This window comes from Aulostomus chinensis, chromosome 10 (assembly GCF_037954235.1).
Source record: "Aulostomus chinensis isolate RoL2024-O1b breed Wild chromosome 10, RoL_Achi_v1.0, whole genome shotgun sequence".
Classification (NCBI taxonomy): domain Eukaryota; kingdom Metazoa; phylum Chordata; class Actinopteri; order Syngnathiformes; family Aulostomidae; genus Aulostomus; species Aulostomus chinensis.
Genome location: NC_141329.1, coordinates 29,128,304 through 29,144,512, shown reverse-complemented (window position 1 = coordinate 29,144,512; position 16,209 = coordinate 29,128,304). Strand labels below are relative to the sequence as shown.

At 48.2% G+C, this 16,209-nt stretch overlaps 1 protein-coding gene across 1 annotated transcript; it reads right to left on the bottom strand.

Moving 5' to 3' along the window:
- Nucleotides 1-272: 272 nt before the first annotated feature.
- On the bottom strand, nucleotides 273-16,044 carry supt5h (SPT5 homolog, DSIF elongation factor subunit). The gene is made up of 28 exons (XM_086216978.1): nucleotides 15,885-16,044; nucleotides 15,559-15,659; nucleotides 13,629-13,788; nucleotides 13,363-13,431; nucleotides 9,880-9,949; nucleotides 9,688-9,756; nucleotides 9,392-9,457; nucleotides 9,203-9,302; nucleotides 8,675-8,926; nucleotides 8,296-8,385; nucleotides 8,139-8,209; nucleotides 7,544-7,649; nucleotides 7,026-7,116; nucleotides 6,787-6,923; nucleotides 6,549-6,704; nucleotides 5,756-5,902; nucleotides 5,517-5,663; nucleotides 4,858-4,983; nucleotides 4,664-4,748; nucleotides 4,147-4,257; nucleotides 3,959-4,061; nucleotides 3,516-3,643; nucleotides 2,902-3,007; nucleotides 2,654-2,812; nucleotides 2,365-2,533; nucleotides 1,937-2,134; nucleotides 1,546-1,641; nucleotides 273-714 (listed from the first exon to the last, which is right to left on the bottom strand). The coding sequence occupies exons 2-28, from the start codon at nucleotides 15,640-15,642 to the stop codon at nucleotides 574-576; spliced, it is 3,237 nt and encodes a 1,078-aa protein (XP_086073104.1). The 5' UTR covers nucleotides 15,643-15,659; nucleotides 15,885-16,044; the 3' UTR covers nucleotides 273-573.
- Nucleotides 16,045-16,209: the final 165 nt, after the last annotated feature.

Below are 16,209 nucleotides of genomic sequence, written 5' to 3'. Positions count from 1 at the left end.
TTTGACCTCACCAACGCTCTCCTGTCCTCAGCTGCTGATACTTTTACTGACATCAAATCTCTCAAAAGGTCAAAACAACCATGAGCGAATAACTAGTTAGCATTAGCACTCACCTTATTTGGCTGGTGGTCAACTCAAGGCCGGGTCTTGTGTTGTGATGTGGGTGTAGCCAAAATGACAAACTCTCCCTTTAAACTCTTCATCCAACGCCTTAGAATCGAACAGACGCCTCCCTCCTCGTGTGACCAAAAACAGGCTTGTACACAAGCTGATCAACTGGTTCACAGTTTATTGACATTGTAACACACTGCTGCACCCAGAGAAGTACTGATGGAACACGGAGAGAGCGCTAAAACCTAGTAAGAATAGTCGACGGACAAAAGATACAAAATAAAAAGAGCAGAAGAGAGAAACTGATGTTTGGAGGGAACGAGAGTCACGGCCACTTCTCACCCTGCTGACGAGAGCAGGAAGTGTAACTTCAGATTGTGTGTGTGTATACAGCCATGATGATGTCATCACAGTCTCAGGTGTGTATCCCATGACACTCTGACCTCCCGCTGACCCACTGCCTCAGTGCTCAAGGCGTCCCAGGAACCTCAGGTTGAGGATCTTCAGCTGGTCATCCAGCTCCATGCGGACGATGCCGTCGTCTCCATCGATACTCAGCAGGACGCCCGTCGCCTCGCGGTCTTCCCCCAGAATCACCTTCACCTGCCGAAACGAGGACACGCAACTGAGTGAGGGAGTGTCCCCATCCAAGACCGTCACAGTCTGTCTGCCTTCCTGCTCACACTCGACCCCAGCTGACCCTGCAGCTCCCCGACTAACAGACAGGCACTGCAGGTGAGACTGCATGTGACCCCGCCCACAGGAAGTGATTGTCGAGTCCTAGTGAACCGAGTCACATGTGGGGAGTCTGCAGGAGAGGCGCCTCTGTCTCGTGTGTCCAGTGACTATCTGGTGACATGAACTTGATCCTGATGATCCACGTTTCTGTTTCACTTCACTGCTCAAATGACTTGAAACAAACAGAAACTGAAAACTGATGATTATGAAAGATACCGTCTCAGGAAGTGGGACTGATCAGGTCAGCGCGTGTCACATGTGAAGGACGTGTTGCTAAGCAGTCAAAATCATGCCAAAACCTCACAACGCACAAAACATGTTTGCCTCACACCCAACGACTCACAAACAAACTCGTGGTTTGCAAATACAAAACATCGTTCACAAACTGATGCATTTGGTTTAGCAAATGAGAAACGTGCCTGTCAATCAAAGACATCCTGCCTCAGAAACAAACAGCACGTTTCTTCAATTCCAAAAAGTGACCGTGACAGCGCCAAAAGTCACTTTACAGTTTTCGTAGTTGTACAAATGTTTTTTGTACTTGAAGGATTTTAGTTTGAACTTGACGGACATCATTAAATATATAACACGTTTTGTGTGTTGGAGGTTTTGGCGTGATTTTAACTCCATACGTTGCTGTCCAGCAGGTGCAGCTCGTAACCCTGACGACAGGAGTTTGACGAGTGAAAGGGTTACCTTGTTGTTCTTGGTGGGCGTGACGGGCTCCAGGTGATCACTGCTGATACTGACCACCTTCTCAGACTCCTGCATGAACACGGAGCACATGCCCCCCTACACACACACACACACACACACACACACACACACACACACACACACACACACACACACACACACACACACCAGTTAACTTGGATCATCACCAGATCAAAGATTAAAATTGGGACATTTCCAGTTTATTCTATGTCGCCTCAAATTGTTCCAAAATCTGCACTCGCCAGTCCAGAACTGACGCACTCAGATTGTGACATCAGGATCAGAACCGTCTCCACGGTATCAGTTAGGTACTCAAGTCTAAGTTTAGAATCCATAGCAGCGCTCCTGGAGTTCCAGCCCCGCCTCTCACCGTGACGCTCCTGATGACCCCCATCTGTCCCATTAGGTCCATGAAGGAGTCCTTCACTCGCACCAGGATATCGGTGGTCACCCAGTCGCTGCCCCCCTGCTCGATGTTGGAGCCTGGGGTGTGAGGGTTGTAGCCTCCGGGAGAGGGCGCCCCAGGCGTCATCGGACTGTAGCCCACCGGACTGGGGCTCGGACTCGCCTGCCACAAAATGCACACGCCCTCTAATCAGTTGCTTGGTTTTAGACGTTAAAACACAGGCTTCTTCTCCTCACATTTGATATTTTCACACTTTCTGTGGGTTCACTGAACCTTTAGAGTGACGTCGTTCACCAGGGGGCCCTGCTGACAGAAACCAGCAGCACCGCCAGCAGCGCACGTCACCAAAGTCTCTCTGATGCTCTGATTCAACAAAGACAAGCCTCTCGTACCTGATAGGCCATGGGAGACGGCGTGGGATGGTAGCTGGCGGGAGAATGTGTGTTCTGGTAGCCGACGGGTGACGGCGCTACCTGGTGGTAGCTCTGAGGACTGGGACTAGGCTGGTAGGAGCCCTGAGGGGACGGGGCGGCGTAGGGAGAGTACTGCTCTGTGTTGTACCTGCGCGAGGACAGACAGGGAGGGATGAAGAGCACGAGGAGGCAGAGACGTCTGGTCCTCCTCACCTCTGCTCAGAGCTCATCTTGTTGCTGTGTTTGGAGAGTGTGTGAGAATACTCACATAGCTGGTGTGCCGGGGGTCTGCGGGTTGTACTGGGGGTTGACCTGTGGAGAGGGGACTTCTGGGTAACCTGGGGTCTGAGGGTTGGGCGTCCCACCGTAGCCCTGAGGGGACGGCGAGGGCTCATCTTCGAAGCCAAAGTCATACTCTTCTTCATTTCTGACGAGAAGAACTCTGATTAGTGTGAACCCCTTAAGGGGTGTGTGTGTGTGTGTGTGTGTGTGTGTGTGTGTGTTTGCACATGTTACCTTGAAGGTGTGTTGGGGTTACTGGGGTCCCAGGCTCCACTCTGCCCCGGCGTCCTGCTCCCATCATGCAGTGGGGTCTGAGAACCGTAATGAGGTGTACGACTTCCTGTTTGTGGGCCAAAGAGGAAGTGATGAGATGTGACAAACAGACGCACAACCATCACACCAGCACAACCCCTGACTTGTCTACAGGACCCGACTGGTTCTAATCACTCATTAGAACTTTGATGGTCGCTGTCAGAGGTGCAACGATTCAATGTTTGACAAAAAATAAAATAAAAATCACCAGTTATTTTATTAATGGATGGTTTCAGTCTCCTAAATATCAGGATTTGCTCCTCGTTGTCTTTTGTAGTGAGCTTTCATGAGCTGCTCCGTTCAGAGACTCTGTTCCAGTCATACTGGTCTCAGATCAGCGATTAAAGTACCACGGGGTTCCCTGCTGCCTCTCCCTCCCCACGCCACTCAACTCCCCCCTTCAGTCTGACATCAAAGGTCAATCATCACGAGAGTGGTCTGTTTCTTGTGCCTTTACTTTACTGGAGGTGATCAAAGTGATTCTCTCACTCACACTCACACACACACACACACACACACACACACACACGCCTTACCATCATGCAGCGGTGTCTGGGATCCATACATGGGTGTACGGGAGCCGGTGCCATACATGGGGGTCTGGGAGCCGTACATGGGGGTGCGTCCATGGGTGGAGGTCATCCCGCTGGGTTTCTTTGCTCCCCTGGAGAAGGAGGTCAGTGGAAGTTAAGTAATGAGACAGACAGAACTGCATAGTGACAGCGAGGCCTGCAGGGAACCAATCAAAACACAGCTGGTTTCTATCACAACATCAACCTTCAGTCTACAAAAGGCTCAAACTCATGCAGGCAGAGTGTGTTTGTGTTTTAATGCAGAAATATTAAGTTTAATCAGCAGTCACCTGACTGGGACCGACCAAAACCAGCAGTCATCCATATCAGCTGAGCAAGACCAGCACGGATACAACAGAGAGTGTGTGTGTGTGTGTGTGTGTGTGTGTGCCCATCCTGGTACATACATGGTGGTTAGGCGCTGTCGGTCTACAGAGATGGTCTGGCAGGTAGAGTGCAGCTCAACTCTGGCTGTAGATTCCGTGGCGTCCTTCACCACACCAATGTATCCTGGGAAATGAAGGCACATTCACTGATAGGCCGACTGACAGCAGCGTCATCTGCACCTGCAGCGCCAGCTCTGCTGATGTCTCACCTTTGTAGGGACCCTGGGAAATACGGACTGTCTGGCCAATCAGCTCGTTGTCTCTTCGTCCTCTTCCTCGCCCCATCCCTCCTCCTCCTCCTCCTCCTCTCTGCTGAGCACCTACAGAACCACAACACCTCCATCATCACTGCTCGAAATGACCATGACTGACCGTGTGTGCTGCGCACGCCAGGCACTGGTCCCCTCAGCTGGGAAAACTTTCTAATAGCAGAGACCTCAGTGTGAGATGTAAGGTAATTAACCGTCCCCGTGTTACACAGAGTACTAGCGCCGTCAGAGGGGGTGTGTCCACACCCTTAAAGACTTCATCCATCATCTACATGGCGAATCCTGCACACGCAGCTGGACGCGTGTTTGTTCACACAAAAGACAACTGTCTCACATCATGATCCAGACCATCTTTTAACAGAATTGGAGGTTTTAACCACAGCAGTGCATTCCTTGGGACTCAGTGAGGCACAAACTACCGAAGCAGGCGGATGAGGAGCAGGAGCAGGACACTGACCTCCTCCGCCGTGGTGCATGGGGCTGCTGATGCGAGGGCTCATGGGAGCAAATCCTCCCACGGTGAAGTTGGTCACGTCTCTGGGCTGAAAGAGCCAAACAGATTCGCCGACTTCAATCCCCAACCACGTTCTCCTGCACTCCTCAGGTGAACGTCATCATGATGAACAGTCATCCTCATCATCAGGTGCTCACCTTGGATCCGCCCGCTAACACCAGGTGTCTGGTCTTGCAGACAAACATTCCTCCATTCTCCACCAGCTTTTTGCAGTGGAGGAAGGCGAAGCCACGGAAAAGATGGCGAATCTCACCTTCACGGCCCTGCAGAAGGAAAACACAAGATCCCTGACTTAGAATTCAACATTCCTGATTGCTTTTTTTCCTGTCCCTGGCAACAAAAACCAGAGCCATGTGAAATAAATTGTCTGGGAAAGTCTGTAGCTTCTTTGTACCAACTGGAATGATTCCAGGCCCAGAAGCAGGCCAGAGCTCCACTGAGAACATGAGGTGAGGCTTGTTTTGCTGAAGGCACCTCAGACACAGAGCAGATGGAGGCAGACAGGAAGTCCTCACATCAAAGGCATCATCAATCAAGTCAACTTTCAAAATAAAATATGTGCAAACTCCTAAACACAAAAACCTACAGAGAACAGAACACACATGATCTAAACACACAGTTCAGCAGAATCTGAACAAGTTCATGAAACCAGGCAGGCGGACTGCGGGTGGCAGGACAGACCGAAACAGCGTGGTCGTGGGAATGTGATGGTAATGGAGTCACTGGGCTCTGGGGTGAGAAGTGAGCTGCTGGATATTCAGAAATACTGGATACAGGTAAGACAGAGTAGGCTTACAGAGTGCGGGCCATCGATGACCTTCACAATGTCCTTGACATGGATGTTGTTCTGCTCTGAGTCCAGTGCCACAGCAAACCGGTTGTCCTTCCTGCGGTTGACGGCCTGATGGCGCACTGTCAGCACCTTCCCGTGCATGTTCAACACCTGAGAGACATAATAAACATCAGGACAGCACAGATTTCAGCTCTGGTCTTGTCTCAGGGGGTCGAGATGTGCACTGTGGAGCAGACGACTACCTGGAACGTCTCTCTCTCCAGTCGAACGATGACTCCAACCGTCTGGGGATCCAGCTGGACCAGCTCCCCCCACTCATGCTGCCCTCCCGCATCCACACCAGACGCCGTTTCTGAGCAGAGCTGCAGATCTCTGGGCAGAACCTTCAGCTACAAGCATCACACACGCATTAGCACCTTCAGTCCATTTAGCAGACCAGCCTCTCCATTTGCAAATCATAAAAGGTTTTGACATCCAGCCTGTTTAGTTGTGGCTGGGTTGAGGAACAGCTGCAAACACTTAGAAAAGGAATAATCCAGCCCTTGAAAAGAAAAACACCTTGGGAGTCGGGAGAGAGAGAGAGACAGAGAGAGAGCCAAGAGTGCCACGTGTGTGAATGTGAGCACAGTGTCAGAAGGTTCATGATGTCACGTCCCCCTCCCTTGTTTTTCCATCAATCTCGTATCATCTCTGCCTTACAGGACCTGAGGACCACGAGCTCAATAAGGTTTGAGCTCGTGGTCCTCAGTGATACAGGAGTGTTAACTTGTGTTCTCACATGACAAATACAGGCCTCCAGTTTGATTTATAGTCAAGGTTTCTACAAAAAAGTCATTAAGTGATGCTGTTTGATGCTACGAGCCCCAAAAAAGTCTGCCATCCTCATGTTGTAGTGCTGCATGTACACTGTCATCATGACGTCATCTCTTCTTAGAGGAGGCTCCACTGTGACGACATTAGCGAGCAGCAAGCACCCAACTGTCCCTTCTGAACCACCGCAGACTGAATAATAAACACAATGGAACATCCAGTTACCTCGTGCATGGTGAGGTCAGAGAAGAGGATGACGAAGTTCTCCTCCACTCTGACGATGAGACCCGTATCACCTTCGTATCGTCCAGCGATCACCTTCACGTGGTCGCCCATCCGGAAATATTTTTTCAACTCATGAGCTGGGAACTCTAGAGGGTCCTGCATGACAACACATTAACAGGACTGAGAATAAGTATATAATCCAAGGAAAAGGAGCAGAATGGAAGTGTGTGTGTGACACCTTCAGGTCTTCGTGTTTGGGCATGATTGTGATCTTGTTCCCGTCCACACTCAAGATTTTTCCTTGCAGGTTGATCAACTCTCCCTCACACACCTCCACATTGTCACCCGCCTGCAGGTTGTGTTCACGCTCTTTACCTAAAAACACACACACACACAAACACAGAGTTGTAGCAGGCAGACCCTTTGTCAGGAGCCTGACTCCACCCAAACATGCTGCACACTTATCAGAGCGCGTACCCGACTCCGTGACCACCTCCAGGTCGATTCCTTCAGGCTGGTCCTCAAACTTCTCAAGCTCCGACAGCGTGGGCTTCACGCCGTCTGTGATCTGTCGGACAGGAAACACATTTTAGCTCCGCAAGCAACGATGAGAGTGCTGAACGCTGGAAACACACATGAGCTACCGATAACCTGCAGCTCTAAATTATAGAGGAGAATAGAAAGCTTTTTTTCCTTTGACAAGTTGAATTATTAGAAAAATGTATTCAGAAATGAAACTAAATACAAAACTAGGCAGCAAAAGGGAGACAGGACGAGACCTGAGCTGCGGCTGAGCAGGTCACCTCCCCATCAAACATAGGGACACTACCTGTTTACGGGCACAGGCATCTGGATACAGGTCATTGTGTTTTAAGGTCACATTTTTCAAAAGAGTTGCTAAGATGGTGTGTTTTGAAGTTCTGTAGGAGTCTTCAGTTTCCATAGTAACAGCAGAGGCAGCAGGCCATGTGCAGCAAGCAGGGGAAGGTCCTTACCACAGCAGACATAGCGAAGCTCTTAAAGAGGAATCCCTTGCGGCTGTAACGGTTCCCCTCAAAGATCATGAAGTCCCCATCATGGCTGACCTCCCCACCCAGGGACCTGTCAATCAAATATTCATCTGTCAACACTTAGACACACAACAACCACAAATTGAAGATTTATTAATTTCATGTGTGTGTGAACTGCATGAAGGAGAGATCCCACACACACATACAAGAGTACCTTGTTAGATTGGAAACACATGGAAAGCCAAAGAACCACATTGCAGTTTCAGAAATAACTAGGAAAGGTGGTGTGATTTCTACAGAAAAAGCTTCTCGAGGTGGGGAGTCATTCTTCACCCCCATCAGGGAGTGAAGCTGTGTGTTTCACAATAAATCTCAGCTCTTGCTTAAAATCTCAAGCAGAGTCTGCAACACTTCTACAAGTTTCAGTTCCTGCTGGATGATACATGAGTACTGAGAAATGGCCCTTTTACTACAAAAACACACCTGTGACGCTAAAACTAGCATAAAACTGCACCATTGGGTTCAGTATGCTAATCCACCATTGACAGCAGTGTATGCGTGTGTGTGTGTGTGTGTGTACCTGATTTTTTCGGCATCAAACAGCCTCTGAGAAGGTCTCTTGAACTTCTTCCTCTTAGCGAACCAATCTTTCTGTAAGACAGACAGGCGGAGGACAAGACAAGATGTCAGCGGAACGTATCAGGACTCTGTGTCAGGTGTGTGTTTTGTGTTCCTACCAAGCTCATCTTGGCCTTGATGCGATCCAGGTCTATGCGCGGGATCATTTTCAGAGAGATGGTGTTCTGACTCGGCTCCACGTAGTCGACCTGGACAACCCAGAAAAGAACAGAGCTGCAACCCAAGTCTGTTTTCACCTGTAGATTCTTCCAGTCGATCACTTCCCGCTTCTCTCAGGGTTGGAGTGAGCACTGGTTCAAAGAACAGGTGTGATGCATTCCTTTATTCTCATGCCACACATGGATTGGTGTGGTCTCCCCTCAAAGATACACTACAGGGTTTTACTCCTGTGATTCATCTGACGAGGCACTAGATTACATTCTTCATAGCTTGCCTGCTCCACTCACAGCGATGAAGGGTGACATGTCTGCTCGCTACCTGTGCAATGTCGTCCTTGTACAGGCCTCTCTTCAGCCGGACCCAGGACTTGGGCTTCAGGTTGGTGACCTCCTTCACCACCTTCAGGACGTCGGTCATCTCCTTGATGGGGACCATCTGCTGGTTCCAGAGGCCCATCCTCAGGTTGCCGATGCCCTCGATAGCGGACTTGACGTGTGTCTGTTTGTACGCCTCCACGTAGATGTAGCCCTTCACGTGGTCTGGAGCGACCACGGACTTGATCTGGAGGGGCTGCAGGGCGAGGAGGGGGGCTGCTGTTACCATACTCCCATTATAAAGGCAGATGCATCTCGAGAAGAAAGCGCTGTGTTGTTTCAGTCATGGAGACTCTGGGCAACACGAAGCAGTCAAACTACATTCAAGTATGATCCTGAATGAGACGGGCGACAGGTCTCTCCAGGATCACCTGTCAGCAGTTTAAATATTTAATATAATATAAATCTTCTGCCTAAATAGTAACCATCCCAGCTGGCCAATCAGAGCTAAGCACTTGAACAACTGCCTTACTGTGTCAGTGAACTGATAGGCGATGAACTTCCTCATCAGTGCGATGGCCGTGGCCCGCTCCTCTCCGATCTTACACTTGACCGTCCACAGGTTGGGATCCCTGCAGATCACAAACACGTCTCACCTTCACAACACGCTCAGTTTTTAACCGTTATACGAGTGCTGACTACTGGACGAGTGCTGACGTACTTGACACCAGGAAGTAGCTGTTGTTGGGTGATGTCATCAGAGAGCTCTTCGGATCCTCCAGAGAAACTATGCACCACAGAAGAAGAAAAACAAGACAGTGGCTCAGCTCTGACAGAGGAGAGTTGCAGATGCCGGTCCTCATGTAACAGCGACCACCTCGTCTCTAGGACCTTCATCTAGGAACACGTTCGACGTTAACGGTTGTGGCGAGGAGAACACAGTGCCTCTGTGCTTGGACTCCTCGCAAAAGTTCAGTGCTTCGATCACTGGTACCGCGTGTGGACAAGGATACTCACTGTTCCCCCCCAGATGATTTGGCGTACTTCCTCATGTAGTATTCACCCAACGCCTCCTCTCTGGAGTCTCTGTGACACACAAACACACACTATGAGACAGGGATGCGCAACATTATCACGCAAAGATGAAACTGAAACCACTTTTAATGAAATGATGGAAGACTGAGCAAGTGTGCGCCAGTGCTTCATCACCTCCAGAGGTTCTGCAGCCTTCTAGATCCAGAATGGTCTTCATCCAGGACCACGTGGTCGATGTTAGACACTGAGAGGAGGAGAGAAAAGGGAAAACAAAAAAGAATATTAGGCTCTTTTATACATTTGAGTAGATTTATTTGAATTGAATGATTGTGACCTTAAACGATGAGACTCACCTTCAGCCTCCTCTGCACAGGACCAACCGAGAAGAACAGACGAGAGGAAGAGGAGCAGGAGAAATGCAGTAAAGGACGGGAAATAAAAGATCAGGAAAAAGAATGGAGAGGATGATGAGGGAGGAGGAAGAAGGAGTGAAAATGGAAGTAAAGAAGAGAAAGGAAGAGAAGAAGAAATGCAAGAATGGGGAAAAGGGTGGAAAGGGAAGGTAAGAAGATTTAAGAAAAGGTATAAATAACAGAAATAGTAAAAGTAGAATATGACGGTGGGATGAGAGAGGAAGTCAGGAGAGGGGCAGTGAGAGGAGGAAAAGAAGAAGAATAAAGAGCAGCAATAGAGGGGAGGTGAAGCGGGGATGAGGAAGGTGAAAACAGAAGCCAACAACAGTCACCAGGGCAGGCAGCAGCAACACCAAGCATCATGAGAGAAAAAAACAACAACAGAAAAACAAACAGATTAATGGCGAGCGTACGGCACGAAGAAGCATGGAGGCCGGTGAGGGTCACACCTGGTGAACTGACGGAGAGTAGAAACCAAACCAAACCCCCACTGACTGACCTTCTTAGGGCGCGTTTCCACTGCTCACTTCAGCTCGGTTCAGGTTGGTTTGGCCCCATGTCCACTGGACCCAACACGGTACTAACCATTACCATTTTGGTCCCTGTTCCGCTGGGGTTCCAAGCGAGCCGAGCGGGGACTAAAATGTGAGCTAACCACATAGCGGGGCTCTGATTGGCTAACTCACCCACTCACGTGGTCTACTTCCTGTCATCCTGGCCTCGGTGGAATCCTGGTCGTGGCTCGGTGAAGTCTCTTATTCTTTTCATGGGGGTTCTGTTTCACCACTTGAAGCCTCGCCTGTCTGTCCTCCCTCACTTTTAGTTTAAGAAAAAAACACTGACAAGCAGCAGGCGTCACGCCGCCTCCGTTGTTGGTGTTGTGTCACACACTAATTACACCAGGGAACTCTCAGCCGGTGAGTCCAGCCACGGTGACGTGGTACCAGCGCTAGCGGGAGCGCACCCGTACCGAGCCGAGCCGAAGTGAGCCTGTGGAAGCGTGCCCTTAGTCATTTACTGATTTTAATGGCCACTAGAGGGCAGCAGAAACAAGCAGGGAACTCAACACTGACATGTCAGCTTTAAAAGGTGCTCCATGTACCGGTCAGTTTGATGTGGTATCAAAAACACTGTGTTGCTACCAACGGATTAACAGAAGCTCGCCCTGTCCCTCACTGTGATACTACTTTCTACCTAAAGGGGTGCTGGTGAGTCACTGTACTGTCCACTGTACCATGTGTCTCACATGAGAGGATGGAGGGGTATTCTAATTTATAACAAACCAAGTGTACTGACCTATTGACTTTTAGAGCAACTAACAACAACACACACACCAAAAACAATCCAACCGGCGTCCACTCGTGGCTCCGCTAAGGACTGAACAAAGCTAGTTCGGCGCGTGAGGGTGAAGATGGCAGGGAATCTTATCTTGAACCTTTGAACTTTGGATATACTCACTTAACACCCAGCCTTGGTAACGTTAGCTAGCAGCAGCGATGCTCCTCCCCTCTTATCTTCCTGTATTTAGAGCAAATGAACTGCCAACAGTAGACAACCTGCTCACATTTCACTTGAGCAAAGGATGTAAGTACTATTTTAAAAAAAAGCCTTACTTGTGCACATTGCAGCCACACCGGCAGTAAGAAGGAATTCTTCCACAGTACCTTAAAGATCGACACTATAAGTGGCTCTTAAACTGCTAAACGCTCCACCACGTTCATCGCCTTACACACACAGACATTTCACACACTGGATGATAAACGTCCAGCACAGCTGCTTTGCTGGGAGGCAGCATAAATGAAGCTTACAAAAACAAGTCTCATAAACGGGTTCACTAATTGGTACTGGAACAATTAAGTGATATTTTCAACCAATTTCAGAAAGGTTAGTCGGACAAACTGGAGATTTGAATGACGACGTCAGTGAGGGAGCCTTCCTGACAGCACCGGCGCTGCCAAGGTTGATTTGGTTTCTACATTTGCACTTCTGTGCATTGATTAGGGGGCATCCATCTACTTTTGTTTGACCTGAAAGAAGGTTGAGGATTTGTCCGGATTGAAAGACTCAGTTTTCAGTGGAAAACTTAGGAAACTTCACATCTGGTTTGATTTAACAGGCAATAGTGAAAATGATGGCATGAGTGTATCGCCAACTGCTCAGAGAGCCAACAACGCACGGGCCCTCAGTGCTTCCTCGTGTTAGGTGACACACTCACAGTACAGCTGTGCTCAGATGGGTCGGGTTAATACAGTCGGACGCATCAGGTGAAACGGGCACATGGATTTCATTAAATGAAGAAACTCAGTGTGTTTCAAACATGTGACATGAATGAAAATCAAAGTATCTGGAGTAGAATTACCGTTAGCTGAAGAGGACATGCATGACAGAGGAATACCGATAAGACAGAGAGAGTTCAGTCAGACAACACGGATGCTGGCGCCAAACATCGAGAGGACTTTCAGTGCCTTTATCTCAATCAAAACACACGACTTCATATTAATCAGGTCTGTTCTATCAAGACAGAACAGCGTTCTCAAGCAGCAGAAGAAAATATTATTTCAAGCGTTTTTGCATTCTCAGGCCGTCTTATAGCCTCTAACTATGTAAATATCCTGGAGGAATTTTCTAACCTCTCACAACAGGATTTGAAATCTCTGTCAGGATAAACAAACAAGGTACAAAGCAGCCAAGCGTGGCCCAGTATTTGTGTAACTGTGCTTCCTTGCCTTTAGAAGTCAGGAAATGCAGCCACTAATGAGACTGAGGGAGAAACCCCCAAATACGCATCAGACAGGATGAGCGCGTCCACAACTGCTGACAGGACTTTCTTCCTCTTAAATCTTGGCCCTCCATGCTGACTGCGATCGTCCCCAATGAACTAAGACCCCTGGAGGCTCTAAGACATTTATGTCATCAGATATGATTGGCATGCCCACAGATGGTTTCTTTCTCCCAAAATTGTTCAAATTTGTGTTAGTGAGCACTTCACCTTAGCCAAAACCCCCTCCACCTGACAGGTGGGTGTACAAACACAAATCCAAACAAGAGTCCACATAAATTCAGTGGTCCAGATGTTGATACAAGTAATTTTCTTACAAACTGCAACTTGAAACTGCTGAATTAAAGTTTGTTTCTTTGTTTCAGTCAAGCAGTCTGTTGTCAAGGTTCTCCAAGCGTCACTGGTTCTCACAGTCCAGGTCGAACGAGAGCGTTCTATTCACACGCTGGTGTTTCACTTGCTCACCTTTCTCCAGGATGTCCTCGGCTCCTTCCTCCCACTGATCCTCCTCGTCCTCGTACTCATCGTCCACATCTGCATAGGGAGGAAACAAAGACAAGAGACGAGCTCAGGGACACATTTCTGATGTGCAGTTCGGCTCCATCATCACCCGACGGAGAAAGGGAAGGTGATGGAGGAGAGACGACAGAAGAAAGAAAACAGACAAAAGACGAAGACGGCCCCCTATCAAACACGACAGCCAGAGGGTGAGGCAGGAGGCCTGCTCATACCAGCTTCATCCAGGATGAATCCTCCATGTCGTGGCTTCTTCCTGGGACGGTCATCATCGTCCTCCTCTTCCTCCTCTTCATCATACTCCTCCTCGTCTTCCAAGTCCTCCCCCTCCTCTTCAGCGACCTTGTCACTGCCCACAGGGCTGCCCGTCTCCTCCTGATGCAAAGACACACGGTCAAACACCAACCTGGTTCACAATCTAATTCACAGACCTGGAATCCAAAGAACATCATGATATTGAAAAACTCTGTGTTAAGTTACTGATGAGAAGCCTGGGAGGGATTAAGTGAGTTTTCTTCTTCCCTCTCCTTTTTGAGTATTAATTCTTCTGAATTTTGAACCTGCCTGTCTCTTATTCCAAGTATTTGCCTGGTCATCGTTATTCATGTTGTCAATGCTGTGCTACTCGAAGTAAATAAATGCAATCCAATCTTCAGAAGCTCTTTTCTCATCATCTATCATGAGATGCTCTATGGTATGAACCCATCGACATTTATCAACTGATCTGAGCAAAATTAACTATTCACGTGCTTCTTCGTGCCGATTTAGACTCCAGCGGGGGGGGGGGGCACTGACCACTTTAGTTCACAAGTCTAGGGACTAGAGTCCACACCTCTTCTCAACGCGGCCACTGGCTGCTTCACAGTGGATGTCAATATTCCCATATTAACCTTTTAAAAAGTAATCTGAGTGAGAAACCACAACAACTTCCTTTCCTCATGACCTCAGCCTGAGTCAAGGCATCATGGGAGCGAGGAGGAGTCAGATATACCTGAGCTATTCTCATCGCTAATCTTGTCCGCTAACCAACGTGATGAAGCAACAGCCGTGTTGTTGATGCGTGTCCGCCTCATGAAACTACAATGTTCTGCAGATGGACTACACAACAGCCATCTTAGATGTTTCACCTCATTTGCAGAGAAAACATAACTTAATTACCCAGGTTGAACACAAAATAAAAGCTGTCAATCACAAACCTGAAACTAACTGATCATCACACTGGAAAGTTTGCACCCGCTGCTCCTGTCAATCATATTTATCAAACGAAGCCCAGCTATTATTGTAAGAAATGATTGACACATGAATGACTGACAGGTGTGTTAGTCCACAAATCTACTATAACAGCATATATTAAGTTTCAGCATCATCTGGTTGCCGTGGAAACATTTCTCTGACCATTTTGCTGCGTAATGTTGAGCATGTTGAAAGCTTGAATGTTGAAGCATCTTAGCAGCTTATAAGAGATCAACACGTTTATGGTTCACATGTGTCAAATAGCAGCGGCGGCGGCGTTGAGGATCCTTCCTCAGCAACACAGACTGCAGACATGTCCCTTCTCTATCCCACTATGGACTCCATCCAGTTTTCATACATGTCGCATGTAGCAATGCAATGAGGGAGCGTCTTCACAGATGGGAGGCCTATAATACACTCAGAGGCTCCTGTCATAGAAATATTGTCTTATTTAGGATCAGGAAAAGAGGGATCATTGTCATTCTTTTTGTAACTCCCTTACTATTGTCAATTTAAATGACATTAAACCACCTTATTTCTCAGCTTGAACCTGTTAAGACGATTTAGTTCATTCGATAATTAAACATTTCTGTAACAGCTCTTTACATGTTTTAATTTCTGCACTTTTGTTTAAACCTTAAATGTGTAACAATTTTATGCTTTCACACCGAGTTTACTCACTTTTCTTTACTACCTGTGGAGCAATCGTCACAGAGCAACGTCCCCACGACAAAGGTTGATCTGATTTAACGGAATAAACAGTAACCAAGTTCCTATATGTATGAATATATTATCATCTGGGCTCAATGTTATGGTGTATCCACTCTAGGTATTATTGTTCCCCATTAAACGGCGTCGTTGCCCCGCCGGTGACGCTGAGCTGAGGCGGATGTTAGCGGGCGGTTAGCAAACCTCATTCTCCACCTCCTCTGCTTCTCCGTCGCTGCTGCGCTCGCTCTGGTTGTCGGAGAAGTCGCTGTCGTCGCTGTCTGACATCTTGTAGTCCGGGCTGACTGCAGAGGCACCCATAAAGAAAAGGAGCCTGAATATATTGAGGATCAAAACATAACCGTGCCAGCTAAAGCTAAGCAAGCAGCGGCGAGAGGATCCAATCATCACATTCACACAGGCCTAACATCGCTAGCTAATGCGATTAGCATCATGTTTCGCTCAAGATATCGAGAAAAAAGCTTACAACAGACACCAGTTACTGGTGTCCGTGGATATTTCTGACCCACCTTAGACTCCCGCTTCCGTTTATACACTGCAACTTGTGAAATAAAGGAATATATGTGTTTGTTTCTCTTACTACTACTGATACAATGTTTTCACTTCTCCTCACAGTAGCACGAGAATCCCGGCAGGCTAGGCAAATCTCGCGGTAGTTGGCGCTTGTGATATTGGCAGAGCTGGGAGGTCTCACTCCGCCTGTCGATCAGATTTACTCCTGACGGGAGGTGAAATTAAACCAGCAGCGCTGTCAGCGACACAGAAACAACTACATCTCATATGTCTTTATTCACAGGAGTGCAGGCGCTACCGGTGATTTCAGGTGTCAACGTG

Coding starts and splice junctions, on each gene's coding strand:
- supt5h (XM_086216978.1), bottom strand. CDS start 15,642: ATGTCAGACAGCGACGACAGCGACTTCTCCGACAACCAGAGCGAGCGC. Junction 9,303..9,391: donor CAGCTACTTCCTGGTGTCAA/GTACGTCAGCAC, acceptor TGTGATCTGCAG/GGATCCCAACCTGTGGACGG. Junction 4,062..4,146: donor TTCCCAGGGTCCCTACAAAG/GTGAGACATCAG, acceptor TTCATTTCCCAG/GATACATTGGTGTGGTGAAG.